The sequence below is a fragment of the Trachypithecus francoisi genome, unplaced genomic scaffold, assembly GCF_009764315.1.
Source record: "Trachypithecus francoisi isolate TF-2019V2 unplaced genomic scaffold, Tfra_2.0 Lachesis_group7, whole genome shotgun sequence".
Taxonomy (NCBI): Eukaryota; Metazoa; Chordata; class Mammalia; order Primates; family Cercopithecidae; genus Trachypithecus; species Trachypithecus francoisi.
In genome coordinates this window covers 23,676,266-23,703,262 of record NW_022681472.1, presented here as the reverse complement: position 1 = coordinate 23,703,262, position 26,997 = coordinate 23,676,266, and the positions used below count along the sequence as shown (strand labels likewise).

General features: G+C 38.7%; 1 protein-coding gene across 1 annotated transcript in view; it reads right to left on the bottom strand.

The window, feature by feature from the left end:
- Nucleotides 1–26,997, bottom strand: part of PREX2 (phosphatidylinositol-3,4,5-trisphosphate dependent Rac exchange factor 2) — a 296,781-nt gene that overhangs the window by 26,329 nt on the left and 243,455 nt on the right. Inside the window, exons 36-37 of the mRNA XM_033202634.1 lie at nucleotides 23,631–23,697; nucleotides 23,194–23,384 (exon numbers count right to left, since the gene is read on the bottom strand). Coding sequence (XP_033058525.1) covers nucleotides 23,194–23,384; nucleotides 23,631–23,697 — 258 coding nt within the window. The remainder of the gene's footprint in view (nucleotides 1–23,193; nucleotides 23,385–23,630; nucleotides 23,698–26,997) is intronic.

Here is a 26,997-nt window from a genome sequence, read left to right as displayed (position 1 = left end):
CTAAATTGGCTTACATGCAAAATACTGTATTTCAACCATTTTTAACTTAGGTTCATTATACTATATTTAGTTCGCTTTTGAAGATATCAGTTCTTACTTAAAGCGGATATTGTTTACATGTTAACCCTCCCTTTTAAGATGACTCATAACATTTCTATAATAAATTAGATAGAAGAGTCTCTCAAAACCTACAGGCCTCCTACATTTGGTCATTTACCATGATTACAGACAAAAACAATCGTTTTATTCTAAAATCAGTTCTGTATTTCAAAACCTCCAGAAGCCTACAGCCTCATTTAATATTGATTCAAAGTGTACTGAGCAAGGAAGCCAATCTCTCAAGGGCTGAAACGCATTTTACTGAACATGTGGGGAGCTATAACACCCCTTTTGGGCCACACTGTAACTCACAATGAAATGACATGGGAAACCAGAACTATTCGAGGTTTATGGTTCTGAGCTCTGTTTTCCTACTGGATTTATTTGCCAGCTCTCAGCATGCTCACTGTCAGAACGCTGATATTTTGCTTGGTAGCTAATCGTTATATTGCTATTTCCTGAGGGCAACCCCAAATGTTTTTATTACTAGTGGAGGAGGGTTACTCAGACTACTCAGACCCTAACACATTAAACAAAACACATGAAAATCTAGGGTGATGATCTCTGAATTTGTAGTCACAACAATTTGCCATAAATTGACGTTATGTAGATGTTGCAGTAAAACAAGTTTTTAAAGTAATTACGAATAGGAAATGTAACCTTTAGTAGGGGATACTTTTTATTTCCCCACATTTTTAAAATTGAAGGTGGGATTAAACATTAATTTGAAAACTTCTATTGTTCTTGATAATGTTACCTACGAAGGTACCACCGAAAACTATCCCTGAAAGAAAAATACAATGAAATCGAGGTTCCAAGATGGCCGAATAGGAACAGCTCCAGTCTGCAGCTCCCACGTGAGCAACCCAGAAGACGGGCGATTTCTCTGCATTTCCAACTGAGGTACTGGGTTCATCTCACAGGAGCTCGTCAGACAGTGGGTGCAGCCCACAGAGCAGGGCAGGGCATGGCCTCAGCAGGGAAGTGCAAGGGGTCGGAGAATTCCCTTTCCTAGCAAAGGGAAGCCATGGCAGACAGTACCTGGAAAATCGGGACACTCCCACCCTAATACAGTGCTTTTCCAACGACCTTAGCAAACAGCACACCAGGAGATTATATTTGGGCCCGGCTGGGAGGGTCCCACTAGCACAGCAGTCTGAGATTGAACTGCGAGGTAGCAGTGAGGCTGGGGGAGGGTGTCTGCCATTGCTGAGGCTTGAGTGGGTAAACAAAGTGGCTCCAACTGGGTGGAGCCCACCGCAGCTCAAGGGGCCTGCCTACCTTTGTAGACTCCACCTCTGGGGGCAGGGCATAGCTGAACAAAAGCCAGCAGAAACTTCTGCAGACTTAAATGTCCCTGTCTGACAGCTTTGAAGAGAGTAGTGGTTCTCCCAGCATGGAGTTTGAGATCTGACAACAGACAGACTGCCTCCTCAAGTGGGTCCGTGACCCCCGAGTGACGTAACTGGGAGGTACCTCAGTATAGGAGTGACTGACACTGCATACGGCCGAGTGCCCCTCTGAGATGAAGCTCTCAGAGGAAGGATCAGCCAGCAACATCTGCCATTCTGCAGCTTCTGCTGGAAATATCCAGGCAAACAGCATCTGGAGTGGACCTCCAGCAGACCTGCAGTTGAGGGTCCTGACTGTTAGAAGGAAAACTAACAAGCAGAAAGGACATCCACACCAAAACTCCATCAGTACATCGCCATCATCAAAGACGAAAGGTAGATAAAACCACAAAGATGGGGAGAAACCGGAGCAGAGAAGCTGAACATTCTAAAAATCAGAGCGCCTCTTCTCCTCCAATGGAACCCAGCTCCACCCCAGCAATGGAACAAAGCCGGACGGAGAATGACTTTGACAGGTTGAGAGAAGAAGGCTTCAGACGATCAGTAATAACAAATTTCTCCAAGCTAAAGGGGGATGTTCAAACCCATTGCAAAGAAGCTAAAAACCTTGAAAAGAGATTAGACAAATGGTTAACTAGAATAACCAGTGTAGAGAAGTCCTTAAGTAACCTGATGGAGCTGAAAACTATGGCACGAGAACTACGTGACACATGCACAAGCTTCAGTAGCCGATTTGATCAAGTGGAAGAAAGGGTATCAGTGATTGAAGATCAAATGAATGAAATAAAGTGAGAAGAGAAGTTTAGAGAAAAAAGAGTAAAAACAAATGAACAAAGCCCCCAAGAAATATGGGACTATGTGAAAAGACCAAATCTAAGTCTGATTGGTGTACCTGAAAGTGACAGGGAGAATGGAACCAAGTTGGAAAACACTCTTCAGGATATTATCTAGGAGAACTTATCCAACCTAGTGAGGCAGGCCAATATTCACAGGAAATACAGAGAACGACACAAAGATAATCCTCGAGAAGAGGAACTCCAAGACACATAATTGTCAGATTCACCAAAGTTTAAATAAAGGAAAAAATGTTAAGGGCAGTCAGAGAGAAAGGTTAGGTTACCCACAAAGGGAAGCACATCAGACTAACAGTGAATCTCTTGGCAGAAATTCTACAAGCCAGAAGAGAGTGGGGGCCAATATTCAGTATTCTTAAAGAATTTTCAACCCAGAATTTCATATCCAGCCAAACTAAGCTTCATAAGTGAAGCAGAAATAAAATCCTTTACAGACAAACAAATGCTGAGAGATTTTGTCACCACCGGGCCTGCCTTACAAGAGCTCCTGAAGGAAGCACTAAACATAGAAAGGAACAACCAGTACCAGCCACTGCGAAAACACCCCGAATTGTAAAGACCATCAATGCTAGGAAGAAACTGCATCAACTAACGACCAAAATAACCAGCTAACATCATAATGACAGGATCAAATTCACACATAACAATATTAACCTTAAATGTAAATGTGCTAAATGCTCCAATTAAAAGACACAGACTGGCAAATTGGATAAAGAGTCAAGACCCATCAGGGTGCTATATTCAGGAGACCCATCTCATGTGCACAGAAACACGTAGGCTCAAAATAAAGGGATGGAGGAAGATATATCAAGCAAATAGAAAACAAAAAAAGCAGGGGTTGCAATCCTAGTATCTGATAAAATAGACTTTAAACCAACAAAGAACAAAAGAGACAAAGAAGGCCATTACATAATGGTAAAGGATTAATTCAACAAGAAGAACTAACTATCCTAAATATATATGCACCCAATACAGGAGAACCCAGATTCATAAAGCAGATCCTTAGAGACCTACAAAGAGAGACTCCCACACAATAATAATGGGAGACTTAATTACCCCAATGTCAACATTAGACAGATCAATGAGACAGAAAGTTAACAAGGATATCCAGGAATTGAACTCAGCTCTGCACCAAGTGGACCTAATAGACATCTACAGAACTCTCCATCTCAAATCAACAGGATATACATTCTTCACAGCACCACATCACACTTATTCCAAAATTGACCACATAGTTGGAGGTAAAGCACTCCTCAGCAAATGTAAAAGAACATAAATTATAACAAACTGTCTTTCAGACCACAGTGCAATCAAACTAGAACTCAGGATTAGGAAACTCACTCAAAACCGCTCAACTACGTGGAAACTGAACAACCTGCTCCTGAGTGACTACTGGGTACATAAGGAAATGAAGGCAGAAATAAAGATGTTCTTTGAAACCAATGAGAACAAAGGCACAACATACCATAATCTCTGGGACACATTTAAAGCAGTGTGTAGAGGGAAATTTATAGCACTAAATACCCACAAGAGAAAGCAGGAAAGATCAAAACTTGACACCCTAACAACACAATTAAAATAACTAGAGAAGAGAGAGCAAACACATTCAAAAGCTAGCAGAAGGCAAGAAATAACTAAGATCAGAGCAGAACTAAAGGACATAGAGACACAAAAAAAAACTTCAGAAAATCAATGAATCCAGGAGCTGGTTTCTTGAAAAGATCAACAAAATTGATAGATCGCTAGCAAGACTAATAAAGAATAAAAGAGAGAAGAATCAAATAGACACAATAAAAAGTGATAAAGAGGATATCACCATTGATCCCACAGATATACAAACTACATCAGAGAATACTATAAACACCTCTACACAAATAAACTAGAAAATCTAGAAGAAATGGATAAATTACTGGACACATACACCCTCCCAAGACTAAACCAGGAAGAAGTTGAATCCCTGAATAGACCAATAAAAGGCTCTGAAATTGAGGCAATAATTAATAGCCTACCAAACAAAAAAAGTCCAGGACCAGATGGATTCACAGCCGAATTCTACCACAGGTACAAAATGAGCTGGTACCATTCCTTCTGAATCTATTCCAATCAATAGAAAAAGAGGGAATCCTCCCTAACTCATTTTATGAGGCCAGTATCATCCTGATACCAAAGCCTGGAAGAAACACAACAAAAAAAGAGAATTTTAGACCAATATCCCTGATGAACATCGATGCAATAATCCTCAATAAAATACTGGCAAACTGAATCCAGCAGCACATCAGAAAGCTTATCCAACATGATCAAGTGGACTTCATCCCTGGGATGTAAGGCTGGTTCAACACACGCAAATCAATAAACGTAATCCAGCATATAAACAGAAGCAAAGACAAAAACCACATGATTATCTCAATAGATGCAGAAAAGAACTTCAACAAAATTCATCAGCCCTTCATGCTGAAAATCTCAATAAACTAGGTATTGATGGGAAGTATCTCAAAATAATAAGAGCTATTTATGACAAACCTACAGCTAATACCATATTGAATGGGCAAAAACTAGAAGCATTCCCTTTGAAAACTGGCACAAGACGGGGATGCCCTCTCTCACCACCCCTATTCAACATAGTGTTGGAAGTTCTAGCCAGGGCAACCAGGCAAGAGAAAGAAATAAAGGGTATTCAATTAGGGAAAGAGGAAGTCAAATTGTCCCTGTTTGCAGATGATATGATTGTATATTTAGAAAACCCCATCATCTCAACCCAAAATCTCCTTAAGCTGATAAGCAATTTCAGCAAAGTCTCAGGATACAAAATCAATGTGCAAATCACAAGCATTCCTAAACACCAATAACAGACAAATAGAGAGCCAAATCATGAGTGAAATCCCATTCACAATTGCTTCAAAGAGAATAAAATACCTAGGAATCCAACTTACAAGAGATGTGAAGGACTTCTTCAAGGAGAACTACAAACCACTGTTCAATAAAATAAAAGAGGACACAAACAAATGGAAGAACATTCCATGCTCATGCATAGAAAGAATCAATATTGTGGCCTTACTGCCCAAGGTCATTTATAGATTCAATGCCATCCCCATCAAGCTACCAATGAGTTTCTTCACAGAATTGGAAAAAACTACTTTAAAGTTCATATGGAACCAAAAAAGAGCCTGCATTGCCAAGATAATCCCAAGCCAAAAGAACAAAGCTGGAGGCATGATGCTATCAGACCTCAAACTATACTATAAGGCTACAGTAAACAAAACAGCATGGTACTGGTACCAAAAGAGAGACATAGACCAATGGAACAGAACAGAGCCCTTGGAAATAATGCCACACATCTACAACCAAGATCTTTGACAAACCTGACAAAAAAAATGAAACGGGGAAAGGATCCCCTATTTAATAAATGGTGCTGGGAAAATTGGCTAGCCATAAGTAGAAAGCTGAAACTGGATCCTTTCCTTACTCCTTATACGAAGATTAATTCAAGATGGATTAGAGACTTAAATGTTAGACCTAATACCATAAAAACCCTAGAAGAAAATCTAGGTAGTACCATTCAGGACATAGGCATGGGCAAGGACTTCATGTCTAAAACACCAAAAGCAATGGCAGCAAAAGCCAAAATTGACAAATGGGATCTAATTAAACTAAAGAGCTTCTGCACAGCAAAAGAAACTACCATCAGAGTGAACAGGCAACCTACAGAATGGGAGAAAATTTTTGCAATCTACTCATCTGACAAAGGGCTAATATCCAGAATCTACAAAGAACTCAAACAAATATACAAGAAAAAAACAAACAACCCCATCAAAAAGTGGGCAAAGGATATGAACAGATATTTCTCAAAAGAAGACATTCATACAGCCAACAGACACATGAAAAAATGCTCATCATCACTCGCCATCAGAGAAATGCAAATCAAAACCACAATGAGATACCATCTCACACCAGTTAGAACGGCAATCATTAAAAAGTCAGGAAACAACAGGTGTTGGAGAGGATGTGGAGAAATAGGAACACTTTTACACTGTTGGTGGGATTGTAAACTAGTTCAACCATTATGGAAAACAGTATGGCAATTCCTCAAGGATCTAGAACTAGATGTACCATATGACCCAGCCATCCCACTACTGGGTATATACCCAAAGGATTATAAATTATTCTACTACAAAGACACATGCACACGTATGTTTATTGCGGCACTATTCACAATAGCAAAGACTTGGAATCAACCCAAATGTCCATCTGTGACAGACTGGATTAAGAAAATGTGGCACATATACACCATGGAATACTATGCAGCCATAAAAAAGGATGAGTTTGCGTCCTTTGTAGGGACATGGATGCAGCTGGAAACCGTCATTCTTAGCAAACTGTCACAAGAACTGAAAACCAAACACCGCATGTTCTCACTCATAGGTGGGAATTGAACAATGAGATCACTTGGACTCGAGAAGGGGAACGTCACACACCGGGGCCTATCATGGGGGGGGGAGGGATTGCATTGGGAGTTATACATGATATAAATAATGAATTGATGGGTGCTGATGAGTTGATGGGTGCAGCACACCAACATGGCACAAGAATACATATGTAACAAACCTGCACGTTATGCACATGTACCCTAGAACTTAAAGTATAATAAAAAAACAAACAAACAAGCAAACAAACAAAAAACAACAACAAAAAAAGAAAATGTGGCACATATATACCATGGAATACTATGCAGCCATAAAAAAGGATGTGTTTGGCCGAGGCGGGCGGATCACGAGGTCAGGAGATCGAGACCATCCTGGCTAACACGGTGAAACCCCATCTCTACTAAAAAATACAAAAAAAAATTAGTCTTGCGTGGTTGCGGGAGCCTGTAGTCCCAGCTACTTGGGAGGCTGAGGCAGTAGAATGGCGTGAACCTGGGAGGCGGAGCTTGCAGTGAGCCAAGATTGCACCACTGCACTCCAACCTAGTCGACCGAGCAAGACTCTGTCTCAAAAAAACCAAACAAACAACAACAAAAAACCTTGCCAGAGTGGTGTGGTCAGGATTAAAATTATTGCTTTCCAAAAATCTTTGTTTAGTGATTTATGACTTATTTCATTTCTGGAGTAAGAAATGTTTTAATCCTCCAAGTTATGAAATTAAAGTCATCCACTACAAGAGATTAATGCATGTGTGCAGTTCAGTGTGTTAATGTATCCACTACAGCACATTTCATACCTATTAATTTCATATTTTATACTATCTCTCAAATGTCTCCTCTCTAGCTGCACTAGTATTATCTCCTGCCTAGACTGGTGCAGCCTCACTCTAACCTTTCCTGTCTGGCCTCTTCCCATTGGTCTTCCTCCATAGTGAAGGCGACCTTTTTAAAATGCAGATATAAATACAAACACAGGAATGGCTTCCCATTTCTTCACATGAAATACAAGATCTTCACAGTATGGTCCCTGGTTTTCCTCACTTCTATTCCATACTTAAATGATTGTATAGTTTTCTGCAATCATCAACTATCATAGTTCCCATGTTTGTATGATCTCATATGCCCTGGTTGAAGTAACACAATATCTCTTACCCCACTATCTCACACTCATCTGGAAGGTGTAGGGATTAAGAACATGGGCAAGACAGATAATTTCCTGAGTCGGAGCCTGGCTGTGCTAATAACTGAGTGACCCTGGGCAAGTTACTGAAGCTCCTCAAACTCGGTATCCTCCTCCGTAAACTGAATGTAATAATAATATACAACACAGAGTGTTGTTTTCAAGATTATATGAAATAATTCATGCCTAATACTTCGTATGAAGTATAGTGTGTCATTTATTCTCAACAAATGTTCAAAATTTTTATTACTATTACCACCACCACCACCACTAGGCTGGACTGGTATCTATATTGACTGTAGCTTTTCTAGACCCTAGCATACTTCCTAGGATGCAGTAAGCATTCAGTACATACTTATCTTAAAAATTACATGAATTCCTAATGTGTGCCAATGATATTATATCCATTCCCCTAAAAGACTAGATTTATTTATTTATACTCTGTGTTTTCCACGTATTTGTTCGAGTTCAAAAATGGGTTCACTTATTAAATGTATTCTGGGAAGTGATAAATGCATTATGGAGACAATAAACATTAGCAAAAAGAAATCACAGATTCTCTTACGGCCTCTAAATGGGATATGATTCTTCTTTCATAATCAGTGCCTTGCATTTCCCTTTCTCTGGATTTTAACGATTGCTCCTACCACATCTGCTGGTTAACAACTCTGTTTGAATTATGGTAATACTTGAAATATATATATATATATATATATATATATATATATATATATATAAAGCATACTGATTAGTCTTATAGTAACTATATTATTAATTATTATATCTTCAAAATTCTCCATTTATTTGTCAATATTTTCCTAAGTCAGAAGAACACTTTTGAAACCTTGATTATTCAAGAGAATTGTCAAAATGACAAGTTATACATTCTTCCTCTCCATTGTAGTTTGAAAAGTATGTATCCTCTCCTTTGGGTCACTTAAAACCCAATCCTTGGACTATCTTTTCCTGTTTTCATTTTCATGATTAAGAAGAACTGACGCTACGTAGTATGGCTGTCTGGCTTCACAATGTGGCTCCACTGGCAAGACATCAGACTCTAAGAGCAGTGAGGGCAGGCATCCTGGGGTCTCCCAGGCTGGTGCAGCAAAGTGCTTGACACATAGCAGTGCTCCATAGTTTTTTCTTGCTCAACAAATAAATGGATGAACAAATAGATGAATAAATGTCTAATCCTTTTTAAATCCTAAACATTTGTCTTCTGCCATATGCTCTTGGGTTTTGATACCAGGAAATAAACCCTATCCTTGAATTCAAGGGTAGCTCTTCTGCTGCTCTTGAATGCTTTTTTCAAAGGCGGATTCTAAAAACAAGCTCGAATAGGACCCAACATATTGTGTATTCTATTTCTTACAGATCAGAAGAGATAACTTTTGTATTTTTCATACTCCTCCCTATCATTCTCTGGTGACCCATTACTGTGATTTTTAATAGCTCTTACAGGGGTTATCCTATTTTTAGTAGGTACAATCTCATTTAAAACAGATGTGCTTCATATTTCTAGCTCTGCAATGAGAAGACGGATTCGCTATCAGAAACACAGATTTAGACTAAACATTCTGAGTAGTCAGGAATGCTAGAACCTGTACTAGCTGTTTTCACATACACTGCTCTTTTAATCCTCGTTATCTTTGTGAGAAAGAAATCATTATTCCCATGTCACCGATAAGTCCCTGAGAGACGAGGTGATGTAATCACTCACTCCCTTGCACAGCGAGTAAACAACAGGATTCAAAACCCATTTTTGGATTCAAAATCTAGGGCCCTTTCTGCTGTACCAAATTCGAATCACGTAGATTAATATATTTAGAGAATTCCAGCTCCCAACATCCATAATTCAACAATCACAAGCTTGGTCTCAGCATTTATATTTTAAATGCATTGTTTTGGTAGAGATCAATTCAGGCGGTCCAAATTACTTCACTGTGAATGTAGACTTCATCATACTAAAATGAGTTCATGATTAAAAAGAAACATGCTAAGTAAGCATATCGATTGTAAAGTGATCAAGTAGTAAAAATAAATTGAAGGGAGAATGTGTTCCTTCTTGACTAAAGATTTGCATTTTTCTATATAAAATGCACTGTTCTGTGTAAAGTGTGTTCATTCCTGTAATGATCGCATTTATTCTGGCTTCTAATTACTTTTATAGAGCACCACTGTGAAAAGTCTATTGACAACTAGAATGAAGCACCTGATTGAAGAAACTAATTCTCTAAGGTTGTGCAGTTATAGTTTCCCTGATCCCTTTCATTATCTTCCATGGAGGAAGAATTGTACACCTGAGGACTAACGCAGTCTGTTAAATACTGATCAATCCCCACGTGGCTGCTATGGTTCTACATAGGCAGAGTCTCTGCAAAATAAATACGGAAAGGCCTGAAGCTGACCTATCGATCTTCCCACCTTATTCACCCTGAGCAAGGCTTTGGTGACAAGCAAAAGTCTTGAGAAAATTGCTACAAGTCAGTGGGAATGTGAAAAACCCAACTTACTATTATTTTCCTGTAGGACAGAAGCAGCTTTTAAATGAAAAACATAAATACTTTTATGTGGAGGAAAAAAAGGACAAACAGACTATTTGTTTCAGCAACAAGTTCTCTTATCCTGCACACACACACACACACACACCATATATATAATATTAAATATTGATACTCTCTTTTTAGAAAACTTTGAATGACAGGATAACAGCTGCAATTCAAAAGCCAGTGGTTACTCAGGCAAGTTTTTAGTATAATTTATAGAAATGACCTCCCAATATTTATTGATACTTTTAATATTATTGATCATTTGACTCTTGTCAAAAGGACAGCCCTGGCAAAATCTTCCTGTGACCATACTGGGTTTCTGTGATTCATAGCCCGAGAGCTGGAAGACAAGGGTTTCTGAGTAGCTGAAAAGAAAGCAGAGGGAAAGCAGGCAGAAAGTAGCCCTGTGGAAAACAACTGAACAGAATGCAGCAGAGATGGGTAACAGCTGGGGTAAGATCTGATCCTGGCCGCAGATGCAGAACTTGATCGAATACTCCACTCACTTTATCTATCTTAAGGCAAAAAAGCAATGGAGTTGAAGGGATGCATTTTCAGGGCTGCACAGGGAATTAGCCATGAAATTCTCATTAAAGATAATGGGACTTTCTATTACCACTTTCAATACATTCTCTGAAAGTTCTCAGCATTTATCTTTAAACTAAGCTTAAAAATCAACTGCCAAGCAAAAACATTCCACATCCCTCATTACTTTCTATTCAAGCCCATTAAGGTATGTTTTTCTTTGACACAGTTTCATTGTGGAGGTTAGCATAGAGGTGACTAGGGACCTTCTGGGGTTGGGTAATGAGCAATGAGGCACTTGGAGAGGTATTTGCTATGCCAGGAATGTATACGACTATGAAACAGCAGTGTGTTAGGACCTTAAATACTGCAGCCCGCAGGTTTGAATCTGCTGCTCCACATTTTAGATTCTTCAGCCTGGATCTAACTCACCAAGTTATTTCATTTCTATTTTGGTGGGTGGGGCAGGGGGAATTTAACTGAATAGTTTGGGTGTCTATCCCAGCTACCTGAAGTTCCTCAGCATTCTCATTCGCTCTCTAGATCTCAAATTTGACTTTTGTCCTTACTCCTCATAGGTTCTCTGACGACATAAATACTTTAAAGAGGTGTCTAGTATGTAGTTTTTATCCATATCTCTAGTTCTTTGACACTGGACCATAATTGTTTTCTCTTTGGCCTGTTTATCTGAGACACTGAACAGAACTTTGTGCATTTGACACCTTTGAGTGGATCGTTCTATTTTACCCTGAGGCACCTCCACATCAGGGTGCACAGAGGACAGGGATGTGAGGCATCAGGGAATATTAATACTCTGTATGTCCTGCCTGGGGATCTTTCTTCTTTTCTCAACTTACATAGTTGGCAGCTGATTATTCTTTCATGCCTGCTCCTGGAATACCTGCTCCTAATACCCAAAGTGTGTTCCCTAAAAATTCTTAGTAATGTTTTAAACCCAGCTCAAATATATCTCTGTAAAGCCTTCTCTGCCATGATCCCCCTTTCTCTCTCTGTACTCATCACCTCCACATTTGTTTTTCCATAACCGCCTGACACCTGTCCTTGTCACCTGTGAACCCATCAAAGGACATCTAAAATTCAACATGGAACAGTATAACAGATTAATTCAACACCCTCTCCACAATCCCCTCAAAGATGAATGCATATTTTCTTCCTGTGGAAGCCCCCCATCCTGATTTCTTTCCAAGCTGGTCAGTCAGAGTCATCGATACTCCTCTGTGATGGCTGACTCGGGGTGTCGACTTGGCTGGATTCAGATACCCAGACAGCTGGTAAAGCACTGATTCTTTTCAGTGCTTCAGTAGGCACTGAGCCCCTTCTTCTGCTGAGAGGGAAAGCCATGTAGTGTGGCATTGGATTAGAATGACTGAGCTGTCCCAGGAGTGTCCGTGAGGGTGTTTCTGAAGGAGACTGGCACATGGGTCCATGGACTGAGTGGGCAAGAGTCAACCTCAATGTGAGTGGGCACCATGCTGTTGGCTGGGGACCCACATGGAACAAAAAGGAAGAGGAAGGGTAAATTTTATGCTTTCTCTCCCGGAGCAGGGATGCCCCTCTTCTCCTTCCTTTAGACATCAGAATTCCTGGTTCTCCGGGACTCACACCAGTGGGCCCCCAGAAGCGTGACCGGTAGTTGGACCAGGAGTTTCACAGCATTGGCCTCCTTGGTTCTCAGGAGTTCTGACTTGCACTGAAACACACTACTGGCTTCCCTGGTTCTCCAGCTTGCAGACAGCCTACCTGGGACTTCTCAGCCTCCACAGTGCAGTGAACCAAATCCCCTAGTAAATCCTTCTCATCTCTCTCTGTTCTATCACTTCTGTCCCTTTGCACAACTGTGACTGAACATTCTCCTTCTTCCCTATTCTCTATTTCTCACCAATCACCGAGTCCTGTTGACTGCCATTTAATACCTTTCACATCTAGCCTTTCCCTTTTAACCTCTGAGCCCATGCTTCTGTGCTAGGCTTCATCTTATCTTGCTGTAATACTGTAAAATCCTGCTATCTCCCTGCCTCCAGCCTTGTCCCATTACAGACCATGATAGTAATTCTTATTCTTGTTGATATTTTAAAAAATATCGAATCATGTTATTCTTTAGCTGAAAACCCATCATTGGCTTCCTAAGGCCTCTAGGAGAGAGTCACAAATCCTTCACCCAGCAGCCAGAGCCTTCCACTCTCCAATCCTGTCCAGTCACTACCCTCTTCTCTTAACGCTGCTTCGCTCTCACTTGACCACGCAGCAAGAGCACAGGATTTCCTGTGAACTCCAGCTACGTAGTTACTGCACATCTCTGCATTGTCTTTTCACATTATTCCTTTGTGCTGAAGGATGGATAACCCATCCTTCTCCACTTCCATTGCCTGGTGAGTGCTGGTCATGCTTTAAAAATAGGTGTTACCTGGCTGGGCACAGTGGCTCACCCCTGTAATCCCAGCACTTTGGGAGGCCAAGGTGGGTGGATCACAAGATCAGGAGTTCAAGACCAGCCTGCCAAGATGGTGAAACCCCGTGTCTACTAAAAATACAAAAATTAGCCAGGCTTGGTGCAGGCACCTGTAATCCCAGCTACTCGGGAGGCTGAGGTAGAGAATTACTTGAACCCAGGAGGCGGAGGTTGCAGTGAGCTGAGATCGTGCCACTGCACTCCAGCCTGGGTGACAGAGCGAGGCTCCAGCTCAAAAAAAAAAAAAAAAAAAAAAGGTGTTACCTTACTCCCTTCCTGAGTATTTAAATCTCACCCCTATATACTCTTCCTGAATATGTTAGAAGACCTGGTGCCAGTTTACAATTAACATCACAAAGGCAGGAATGCTGCTTCCTTCCTACAAGCCTATGATGGTTAATACGGAGTGTCAACTTGATTGGACTGAAGGATGCAAAGTATTATTCCTGGGTGTGTCTGTGAGGGTGCTGCCAAATGAGATTAACATTTGAGTCAGTGGACTGGGAAGGGCAGACCCACCCTCAATCTGGGTGGGCACCATCCAATCAGCTGCCAGTGCAGCCAGAATGAAAGCAGGCAGAAGAATGTGGAGAGATTAGACTGGCTTAGCCTCCCAGCCTACATCTTTCTCTCATGCTGGATGCTTCCTACCTTCAAACATTGGACTCCAAGTTCTTCAGCTTTGGGACTTGGTCTGGCTTCCTTGCTCCTCAGCTTGCAGAGGACCTATTATGGGAACTCACACAGTCGTGTGAGTCAATACTCCTTAATAAACTCCCCTTTATATATACATCTACCCTATTAGTTCTATCCCTCTAGAGAACCCTAATACAAACATCCTCCATACTACCTGTTCTCCTGCTCTCCTAACATGCAGAAAAAAGAGAATCATTGACATTGGTGAGACACTCATATTTCTTCCCTCCTCTGGAAGATGGAAAATTTATCTTATGTCACTAATTAGAGTAGTTACAAAATCCCTAGCCTTGGAGATCTCAGTAATATATTCCAGAAAATGACTGGAATTTTATTTTATTTATAATATAATTTGGTAGATTTAGGAAAGACAATAACTTCAGTTTATCTGAAACAAATACAAAGAACCATGCTCTGTTTAATCGTTTTTTAAGTAGATTCTGTATTTATTCCTGTATCTATGCAAATAAAATGTAGTAATGTAAATACTTACATTTTATTAATATGCTCAAATAGTACAATTAGGTTTGGCAGATACAGATGAAATATAACTAATACTTGATTATTCATATGTTTGACATATTAGGACCCAGGCTTTTCCTCCCCTTTTATATGTACCAAAAGCAAGGCCTGTTTGGTCAATATCATATGATTCCTAGATGTCAGAACTAGAAACCACTGCAGTAAGATGTCACCCTCTCATACACTGTTTTATTAATCCTTGCTCACCGTACATCTAATTTTAAGAAAATAATGTACATTTTAAAATAAAATGATTCAATATACTAATTTATTAAGATACATATTAAGCAAAAAAAGAGACAATGATATCGCATGCAAATATGACCACCTTTTTAAGGATAAAGAAGTTTTATTATAGATAATGGGAAAAAGTAATACAAGGGAACCTTTTCATATGTACAATATTTGATTGCTTCCTATAATTTTAACAATTTACCTGTATAATTTCTCTGGTTGACTAAATTAGAATAAATGTTGATGTTTGTTTGCCTATTTTACAATTCAGTAAAATTTGTAATTCTGTACTGATATATAATGAAGGGAACATCTGAGAGTAATTAAGACTTATCTTTATGAAAGGTAGTGGTACCAATCTATCACGAGTAGGATATATTTTGTCTTTCTGCCAGGCCCCTGTTATTGCAGTATTTTCTTCTTTCCCTTCCAAAGGGAAATAAAAGCATATATTTTATAACTTCTTTTGGGGACTATATAATATCCTTGGGTCATAAGCTAGAAAAAATATTTCTTCTGATCTATTTAGCCATCTTTCTAGTGATATAAAATTCAAGTGTCTCCTCTAATCTTGTTACTGGATCTTTCAAAACTTTTTTGCACAAAAAGTAAATAAATACATTTGAAACCTTTATTTGCTTATTGAAGTTATTTTTTCTGTCCCATACATAGAATCTAACCTACATATAGAAATCATTAGAGTAAACCTATTCCTTTTACTTAATACGTCTTCATTGCACAGTAGAGAAAAGATGCAGCTTCATCGTCTGCCCTATGGGAACTCTTTGATTACCTAAGACAGGTTACCTTGAATGCTCTACTTTTAAAAGATTCTGCATTACCTAATCTGGGCCTATTTGTCAATTTGTCCTTTGATGTCAGGGTAATGACAGAATAAAGTATTACAAAGGAAGAGTCCTTTAAAAGTTCCAACAAAAGTGGGTTTTTAAATTGTTAATTGATAGTTACCTGAATAAGATTTTTTCTATTGCTTATATGAACTGAGAGTAATCATACTGTTCATCCTCATTTGAAATAATAACTGTTCCATTAACCATATTGGTAATACAAGTTTCTTGTTAGTTGTTTTTATATTTTCCCTTATAAATTTCACTTTTTTAACAAAGTCTTATAATCATATTTTGGGTTCTGGGTTCTAGTTAGAAGACGGTTTACATTAGCTTCTGTCGGTGGGAGAAGCCTCAGTAGAATCTTGGTAATTCAATCCCAATCTGCAGCATTGATAAATGTGAAATATACTTCAATTTCCAAATCATCAACTAAAAAGCGCATTTTGGGGAAAAAACTTTACATATGTTAAAGCTAACTTCTACTACATATTCAAGTAGCCTAACACTGGATTACATGGATAGTAGCTAGCTTGATGGTCATCATTATTATGTGTTTTATCAATGATAATGGGCTGGTCTTGCCAGACTTTCTCTCACACCTGTGTGGGGCTCTGCACACAGGATATTTATGATGCCACCTGGAACTGGGTGCTGGTGACCCCCCCCCCACCCCATGCCAATGCAGCAAGGCCTTGTTGATGGTGCCACTAACAACTCCCACCAGATGATGGACCACAGGGTATGCTAGTTAAAAATCCAGGACCCTGTTTCCTGGAAGAGATTCACCCTCATAACAAAGCATGAAGATAAAAGTTAACTCATATATACAGATCTCCAGTGTTTTGATTTGAAGACATCACACACTATTCAGAGCATGAGGCCTGCACTCAAGTCACCCACCTTCCCACATGGCCAGACCAAGACTCTGACACCACTGATAATCTATTATTTAAAAATATAGAGTGAAGAGAATATGAAGACAAAAACTCTCTGGAACAAGTCATTACAGGGGAAAACTGTGATTCCAGATTTCTCACCCTCACTGGAAATTTCTTACACATATCCTTTATTCTTTCAAGTAGACTCTGCAAATTTCTACTCACTTGTTCCTACTGGCTAAGGAGGCAGAAATGAATGTGGAGGGAGGAAAATGGCATTTTCGTTTTTGGACTCAGTAAGACTCATGCTTCGGGCTTTATAACGTTTGCTGTATACCGATTTATATTGGTTAAAGAAAAACATTTGGCTATTAAGCAGGGTGGAAATAAAGAACCACAACAAATTAAAACACTACATTGAATGGATGCTGCAATAAGAAATAAAAGAAATTTAGAAATCCTGGTAGCAAGCTTTTTGATTGCCTGCCACAATAACTGGCATGGGTACAAAAGCAAATTTGAAAAGCCACAGTGCTGACTCAGTATCTTAAAAACATTCAATTTGGCAAAAAATAACTCTGCCTACGAAGCAGGTATATAAATATAAATAGCACAAGACTTAGTAGAGAAAGAAATTCAAAAGATATCAAATACTTTTATTTGTTCATCAAAAAAGGACAAATTAACAATGGAAATTTAATTGTACATCTAGTAAAGAAGTACAATATATAAATGGATTCTAATACCTTCTGCAGACACAGCAAGGGTGAAAGTGCCTCACAACTATCTATTCCACTGGTGTATTGTACATGAGGATAACTCTTTTGGGAATTTGAACAATATATCAACTAAGAAGGTTTAAACTCTTTGACACAGTGATTTTACCTGAGCAATATTTTTGTTTGGCTTTTTTCTTTTATATTAATGGAAAATAAAACTGAAATTTGAATAGCAACATAGAGAAAGATGCCACTCTGTAATTTATTATATACAATTGAGAAACAAATCACTAAACTAATAGTTTAGTTAATTGTGGTATAAAACTGGTTGACATATTATGCAGCAAATAAAAATGAGACTAAGAAAGTCTATGTGCTCATTTTAAATATATATATATAGCATATATATAGCATTATATATGTAGCATATAGATGTAGCATTATATATAGCATATATATGCTATATATATATCATATGTCATATATATATGCTACAAGTATAAGGCTGATTATTAAACTATATGCTCTGGTCCAAATGTGTCCTTCCAAATTCATATGTTGAAACTTGATCACCAATGTGATAATATTAAGAGGCGGGGCCTTTAGGAGGTTGTATTAGTCCATTCTCACACTGCTATGAGGAAATACCTAAGACTGGGTGATTTATGAAAGAAAGAGGTTTAATTGACTCACAGTTCTACATTGCTGGGGAGGCCTTAGAAAACTTACAATCATGGCAGGAGGCAAAAGAGAAGCAGGCAGCTTTTGCACAGGGAAGCAGAATAAGGTCAGTGCAAGCAGGGGAAATGCCAGATACTTATAAAACCATCAGCTCTCATGAGAACTCACTTACTATTATGAGAACGGCATGGGGGAAACTGCCCCCATCATCCAGTTACCTCCACCTGGCCCTGCCCTTGACATGTGGGGATTATGGGGATTATAATTTGAGATGAGATTTGGGTGGGGACACGGGGCCAAACCACGTCAGAGGTGATTTAGTCATGAGAGTGGGGGTCTTGTGAATGAATTAACACCTTATAAAAGAGGTTTGGGGAGCTCTTCCCTCCCTTTTGCTCGTCTGTAATGTGAGAATATGGGGTTCAAGGTACCATCCTGGAAGCAGAAACCAGGACTCTCACCAGATACCGAATCTGCCAGTGCTTTGATCTGGAACTTCCCTGTCTCCAGAACTATGAGAAAATACATTTCTGCTCTTTATAAATGACTCAGTGTGTTAGTCCGTTCTTGTACTGCTATAAAGAAATACCTGAGACTGGGTAATTTATAAAGAAAAGAGCTTTAATTGGCATATAGTTCTGGGAAATGGGAACTATTTCACAGGGTTCAGCGGCTTCTGCCTCTGGGGAGGCCTTAGGAAATTTACAATCATGGTGGAAGGTGAAGGGGAAGTAGGCACCTCTTACATGGCTGGAGCAGGAGGAAGAGAGACTGGGGGAGAGGTGCCATACATCTTTAAACAAGCAGATCTCATGTAAACTGGGGATGGTGCTAAATCATTCATGGAGGGATCCATCCCCATGATCCAATCACCTCCCACCAGACCCCACTTTCAACATTGGGGTTCACATTTCAACATGAGATCTGGGTGGGGACACAGATCTAAACTCTATCACTCAGTATCATGTATTTTCTTATAGCAGCACAAATAAGACACTATATATATATATAAATGAAACTATGTTCAGATGTGTGTTGTTTGATAGAAGTTACTAGAGATAACACAAAATGAAAACGAAAAAGGATGACAGAATAGAATTTTTTTCTATATATTTAACTACCTTTTAATCGTATTTATATTAATTAAAAGGCAAAAATCTGATCAACTCAAAAGAGTCCAGCCTGCTCCTCTGCCACTATTTAATAGCAATGATGATATTAAACGTAAGCGAATGGTTGAACAGCATATGGACAAGAAAGTCCATCAGGAGACTTGTCATTCACACAAAAAGAGTACTCTACAAAAGATAATTTACTGAAAACAAAACCAGGTTAAATGCTTTGGGAAGATTTTAATAATTCATCCTGAATTCTATTCCTACTAATCTCATATTCACTATTGTATGTAGCTCTGCCATCTGATTCAGATTGGCATGAAAACATCTAGACATAAATGCTAATTAAATCTGCCTTTTCATTCTGAAAAACCATTCTTCCCATTAATATCAAACACATGCAATATAATTCGATAGTTTTAAAAAACATTTTAGATCCTCCTTCTGTCCAGTGAAATCAGAAAAGGCAGGAAATTGACTATCTAATGTGGATACCATATTGTTGACTTTTTTGCATCTTGATTTTAAAAGTAAATGATAAAAATGGCTTCTGTAATATTTATTCTGATTCACACTGCGAATTTCTCCCCTCTGTTAGAACCTGAGGGTAAACCTCCGTGTTTAATGTTGCATGCAGGTGTGGATCTGCTTGGGTTCCTCTCTAGCTGTCTAAATTAGAATTACTAAAGGATTATTTTAGGAACAGCCTTCTGTGGGCTTTTGGATCTTAATATAAATTAGCACATATCTTATCATCATGAAAAATCTAAGCATAGCCTTCACTGAAAAATTAAAGACTATTTTATATTCCCCATTTTATTCTGCATACTGGAAAAATAAAACTATACAATTTTCAAATAGTTTTGACCTTAAATTCACCCCCTATTATGGGGCATTGGTGCCCACAGCTTGGTAAATATCTCGTGAAGTGAATTAACGAAAGCTGTATTTATTTTGAATTGTAGAAATCAAGAAAGTAAAAGTATTTTAAAATGTCAATGTCCCTTGTGATTCTAACACACTAATCAATGCATATAGTAAGTATAAAATAGCCGTGGAACATCAATCTATTTCCCTTATACAACACCAGTCTAATTCTAAAATTGCTCGTGAAACATCTGAGAGAGTAATTTGGACAACTTAGTCACAGTCTGTAGGGTTAAATGGCAGATTTAACTGAATTACCTTTCAGTATATTAATGTGGAGTTAAGAGTAGGTGCTTATAGTTCCAAAGTCTGAAGTACCCCCTTGGTTCTAGTGTATCCAGACCTCTGATATACCAGGGTAAGAGAAGAGAAGAGCACAAGTACTCAAGGCAATGACGCTTTGTGGAGGCCACAATGGACTCCTTGTTGTTGCTTGAACACATGGTGCACTTTCCCACTTGAGGACACTTGAGCTGCTGCTCCCTATGGTCTCAATGCTCTTTCTCTGAGATATCTGCATGACTCACTCCTTCGTTTTTATTTTTTTGGTTTTTGTTTGTTTGTTTGTTTTTGCTTTTTTGTTTTTTGAGACACAGTCTAACTCTGTTACCCAGGCTGGAGTGCAGTGATGTGATCTCCATTCACTGTAACCACCGCCTCCCAGATTCAAACAATTCTTCTGCCTCAGCCTCCTGAGTAGCTGGGATTACAGGCACTTACCACCATGCCTGGCTAAGTTTTCTATTTTTTTTTAGTAGAGAGGGGGTTTCACCATGTTGACCAGTTTGCTCTTGAACTCCTGACCTCAAGTGATCTGCCCACCTGAGCCTCCCAAAGTGCATGAGCCACTGCACCCGACCACTCCTTCATTTTATACCAGTGTCTTATGAAATCCCCCATCGCAAATCTCCCCATCTGATTCAGGTTAGCATTAAAATATCTAGATATTAATGCTAATTTAATCTGCCTGTCTTTTCCCTACACTATCTTCCTTTATTCACTTGAATTCTGTTCTTTTTTGGATTTATTCCACCTGCTACATTACATATTTATTTGTTTACTTTATCAACCATTTCCCCCAATGCAGTATATACTATATGAAAGTAGGGACTTTATTTTCTCAATGCTGTGTCCTCAGCAACCAGAACAGTGCTGGCACATGATTGGTGCTCAATGCATATTTATTGAATGAATGAATAATGAATGAATGAATAGAAACAGACCATATGAACATAAGTTTATCAGAAGGAAGATATTATTTCTTTGCTAGCAAAAAATCTTTCCAATCTTTGATCCATTCAGATATTTTCAATTAAGATTTTAAAAAGCTTGCAAGAGACAGCAAAGTACACAGCAATAGAAATTAAAGTGAAAAATTCTGCATATTTTGCCAACTACAAAAATTTAATGTTCTTTTTAGACAAATACTCTTGCCATTTTTCATAAGCACATTCATACTGCATAGGGCCTGAAAACTAGAATGTGGCCATCTCAAGTCAAAATGGATTTTCCCAGATGGCGAAGCTACTGCCTTCAATGACCTTTCTTTCTTTTCTGCCTCTATAACCTGATCCATGAAAACCCAATTCAAACATCACTTTCTCCATGAAGAGTTCCCATGTCTAACCATCTCAAAGATCTATTCTCCCTCTGAATCCTACACTTTAGCTGCAACTTTCCTACATTTATGTTTTCTTGTTCTTGAGTTGTGTGTGTTGTATGCGTGTGTATTTTTATCATTATGTTATTTTATGTTAACATTTTTTTGGGCCGGGCGCGGTGGCTCAAGCCTGTAATCCCAGCACTTTGGGAGGCTGAGATGGGTGGATCACGAGGTCAGGAGATCGAGACCATCCTGGCTAACACGGTGAAACCCCGTCTCTACTAAAAAATACAAAAAAAAACTAGCCGGGCGTGGTGGCGGGCGCCTGTAGTCCCAGCTACTCAGGAGGCTGAGGCAGGAGAATGGCGTGAACCCGGGAGGCGAAGCTTGCAGTGAGCTGAGATCCGGCCACTGCACTCCAGCCTGGGCGACAGAGCAAGACTCCGTCTCAAAAAAAAAAAAAACATTTTTTTGAAATTTTTTTGCTTGCTCTTCATGTTTTATGTCTCTGATATGAACACTTTCTATTACACAGCCAATAGCACTGACTGCAATCCTTTGCATGGATTCAGTGCCAAGTAAATTTGAATAAGTAAACACTATCCTCGAAATCAAACCGACCTAATGTAGGTGACGGGCTGATGGGTGCAGCAAACCACCATGGCACATGTATATCTATGTAACAAAACTGCATATTCTGCTCATGTACCCCAGAACTTAAAGTATGATAAAAGTAAATAAATAGAAGAGACTGTCTCATGACAGACTCGTTCCCTACTTAGATTAAAACAAGGACTAAAATTCTGTCCTATTATTTCCATTTACTTGATTCTGTTTCCTTGTGGCAATGGAGAGGCGACAGTATATGATTATGAAGAGGGACTTGACTCAGGGATTCCCACTCACACTTTGAGTCTAAGTCTGATGTATTTATATGCCTATCTTGGCTGCCCCAGACAGACCACAGTTGCCTAAGATAAACCACCCGAAAAGAACCCATCAAATATTTCCCTTTACATTTTCTGGAATAGCACATTGTGTGAGCTCCTGGACCACAACTTTGCCAGGAGTTAGAAAGCAGTTGCAACTCCAAGCAGCATCTAGCTCACAACACTCGGGATGTAGGGATTGGAACCACTGAATAGTGGACTGTCTATCAAAGGCAGTGAGAAAACCAGTTTTGTGAGCTAGTTGAGTCAGCTCCTACTAAACAAATTCCTCTAGTGAATAAAATGAATGCGTATTTTTACCTAAAATGCAAGTATGTTAATATAAATGCAAGTATGATAAGATTTTGGGCCACAATGATATAAACGTGGGATTGCCTTCATGTGTATGACTAAACAGTCACTGAAAATACAAGAATTAAAACCAGAAAACATCCAAAATCTTATTCCAGATACACCTGAGTCTTTTGAATGTTTCCAGTTTTAATTTTGTGAAGCCAAAATGTCAACAAAAACCATCAAATAAAGTGCGATCTAACAAAGAGGCAAGCAAGGCGGGAGGGTCACGTACCGATGCACACCGCTGCTGCACATGAGGATGTGGCAGGCGCCTAGCCTGGTGCATAGCTCCGAGGAAACTGACAGCAGTCCAACGCCAGAGGCACTGCACGCTGTGTTTGCACAGGCAGCTGTGCGCTTGGATCCGATAAACGAGGCTACCAGTCGGTAAAGTTCATCCAAAGCGTTGAGAGGCCTCATTAGCTGCAGAAAAAAAAGTGATGAACATCAAGTTCAGCATGTTTAGTAAAATCCTTTTAGATGGGTTAAAATTCATAGTTGGTATAGCTGTTAAAGAATAGTCTAAGATATTATTTTGTTTTGGTGGTAGCGGAATTAAAGACTACAAATATTTATAATTATTCATTGCTCAAGAACAACAGCAGAAAAATTAAATAAGGGAGATACTTAAATAAAAAAGCACCAATAAATATAATCATCTGTTTTTACCTTATCTACATAGGCAGCTTTGGATGTGGAGTTTGGTGGTGAATTTGACTTGTCCAAGTAGAATGCCCTGTAAGAATCCAAGGAATAAGTTATCATTTGTTGTTAGACAAAGACATAACATGAATGAAGATGTTCAAGAATCACTGACTTCCTTTTAAAAACAAGTGAATAAACAAAAGCACTGAACATTAGAAGGATAGAGTTGCACAAATGTCAACCATTTAAAAGAGAGGGTTAAAATTCCATTTAAAAAAGATGTTGAAAATTACCATGGGGTCTATTACAGATTGTGCAGCCTTGGAGAGATCACTTGTCTATGCTCAGATTTCTCATTTGTAATTTTAGGAAAGCACTAGCTTCTACTTCATAAGACTGCCAAAATTAAATGAGTTAATGCAGGTAAAATATGCAGAACAGTGCACAGCACAGAATAAGTGCTTATTAATATTTATAATGATCAATACTATTAAAAAGTTGAAATATATTTTTGTGACTATTGAAGAACATTATCCAATTTTCATTTATTGTGAGAAAGATTATGAAACAAATGCTTATAAAAACCTAACTTTAAACAGAACACTGAGGCGATTCTTTCCAGCACCAAGCTATGCTCTGATTAGAAGTGAAACTCTCTCTGAGGGTTCAGTGGCTCTTTTTTGTTACCAGGATATAATATGATAATGATTATTTCAACACACAAAGTGGAATCCTAGTGGCCTAATACACTTTGTGCAAAAAAACAAAGGACACACTGCAAAGGATATCATCTCTTTTTTATGGCTGTATAGTATTCCATGCCATTTTGTGTATTAAAATAGCCATTATAATACCCAAAGTGGAATCCTAGTGCCCTGCAATAATTACAGCAATTTCCAAAGAATTATTGCTGTGTTTGCTTGGTTTGTGGCTTAATACTAAACAAGAATTTTAAGGGAATGATCTATGAAGATAAAATAGTTACATTTTATTTGACTTAGTATCTATTTTTTTTTTTTTTTTAGTGATGGTAAAATGTATACAGTAAAACACAAAATTTAGCATTTTAACCATTCTTTTAATTTAGTTTATTTTTAGATTCATGTTTTTTACATGGATATATTACATAATGATGGGATTTGGGCTTCTACTGTGCCCATCATTCAAATAGTGACCACTGTACCCAATAGGCAAGTTTTCAACCCTCATCCCCTTCCCAACCTCTCCACAAGTGGGAAGAGGTTGGGAAGGGGGTTGTGAAAGTGTCTATTGCTTCCATCTCTGTGTAAGTGGGAACATACGGTAGTTAATTTTCTGTGTCTGAGTTATTTCAGTTAGGATAATGCCTCCAACTCCATCCATGTTGCTACAGGGGACATAATCTCGGTGTTTTTTTTATAGCTGCATATTATGCCGTTTTAAAATTCTCAAGTGTACAGTTCAATGTCATTAAACACATTCAAATTAACCATCTAGTATCTAGTATCTATTTTTGATAAGGTGACAAGCTTCACATTTCTAGAATGTGACATTTTAATGTTGGTAGAACAAAATAAGTCCCTATTAGAGTGAGTTGTCATATTAGATATTCAAATAAAATCTGATTATATTGCTGTTTTAGAGCATCTGCAGGACTTCAAAGTGTTGGTAAATTATTATCGAATTCACAGTATAATTGGGCAAAATCAGTGAGGGACAACTCTACACCCTGCGTGGGTTTTTTGAGTCCCACTGAACATATGTGTTCACACCCACACAGAGTGATATTCCCATTACTAGCAATAGTGTTTTGTCTTTTAAAAATAAAGTAACATGGATTAGTCAAGCTCTACACTTTAACTTACGAATGCTTTAGCTCTAAAGACTAACTTCCAAAATGACAATTATGCTCATCCTTATTGAGAAGCAGTTTCTTCTTGTCTAAAACACATATTAAACCCTCCTAAAAAAGTTTCGTAAACAACTCAGCATCCAAGATTGGCTGTTATTCATTATAACTCACTCTGCACTCCTAAGACATTTCCAGGTACCACCTGCAGTTCCCTCAGCCTGAGCACATAACACTGATGGGAGTGTGGGGGCTACAGCAACCCCAGGCAGCAACCCTCTAGACTGGGTCATGGTGACATGAGACACTGCAAAGTGGAACATCCATCAAGTGCCATGAAAATACAGCTCTATCTAGCTGAGTGAATTAGTGTCTACTAAAAGCACTAGATCGAGAGCAAAATCAGACTGAAGGGTTATTTCCATGACTAAAATCAAAGGCCTCATTTGAGACATCATTTGAAAATTTTCAAGATTTTCCCCAGTATCTAAAAGAGAGATAATTCAAGAGGAGTGCTGTCATCACAAGAGGAAATGAGCTTGAATTTTGTGAGGTACAAAAGCATGCAATGGGGTAGGAGCTGGGGCAGAGTGAATGAGCAAGTTAGGCCACAAACGTAGACCCCAGGACCTTACAGGCCCTGATAAGGTTTTACCCTAAGCAAGTTGGGAGCCACAGAGGTAAACAGCCATGGAACTTGCCTCATTGCCAGAAGACTGGACATTTTAAATATTATTGCTATGTCCAACAATGCATGTTCTACTGAAAAGTCTGTGTGTCCTTTCATTTCAATTGTATAGGTACTTATGTAGGATTAAACTGTGAAAACCCACTTAATGCTCCATGCTTTAATGAGTATGAGCATTTTGCTCTTTTGCTTCACCTTTTAAATAAATAAAATATTACAGATACAGTGGAAGCCTCCTGTTCACCTACTCTTATTTCATTTCTGCCACTAAAATGTAAACTCCCCACTAGAATGCAAGTCCTCTAGTAGATATGGATTTATTTATTTTTATTCATTTCTACATTTCTAGCACCTGTAATAATATGTGGAACACAGTACGATCTTAATAAATATTTGTAAATAAATAATAATTTGACATTTTTGTTTCTTTATGGATGACTGATATGGTTTGGTTGTGTCCCCACCCAAATCTCACCTTGAATTGTTATAATCCTCACGTGTCAAGGGTGGGACCAGATGGAGATAATTGAATCATGGGAGCTGTTTCCCCCATACTGTTCTCGTGGTGGTAAGTCTCACGAGATCTGATGGTTTTGTATGTGGGAGTTCCCTTGCAAAAGTCTCTTGCCTGCCTTCATGTAAGATATGACTTTGCTCTTCAGCCATGAACATGAGGCCTCCCCAGCCATGTGGAACTGTGAGTCCATTAAACCTTTTCCTTTATAAACTGCCCAGTCTCAAGTATGTCTTTATTAGCAACATGAGAACAGGCTAATACAATGGCATTCCTTTGGGCATCCAAAATAGACTTTGCCAGGCTGTTTCAATATATTAAATACTCTGGGGAAAACTCATTTTAATGGTCCATTTTGTTG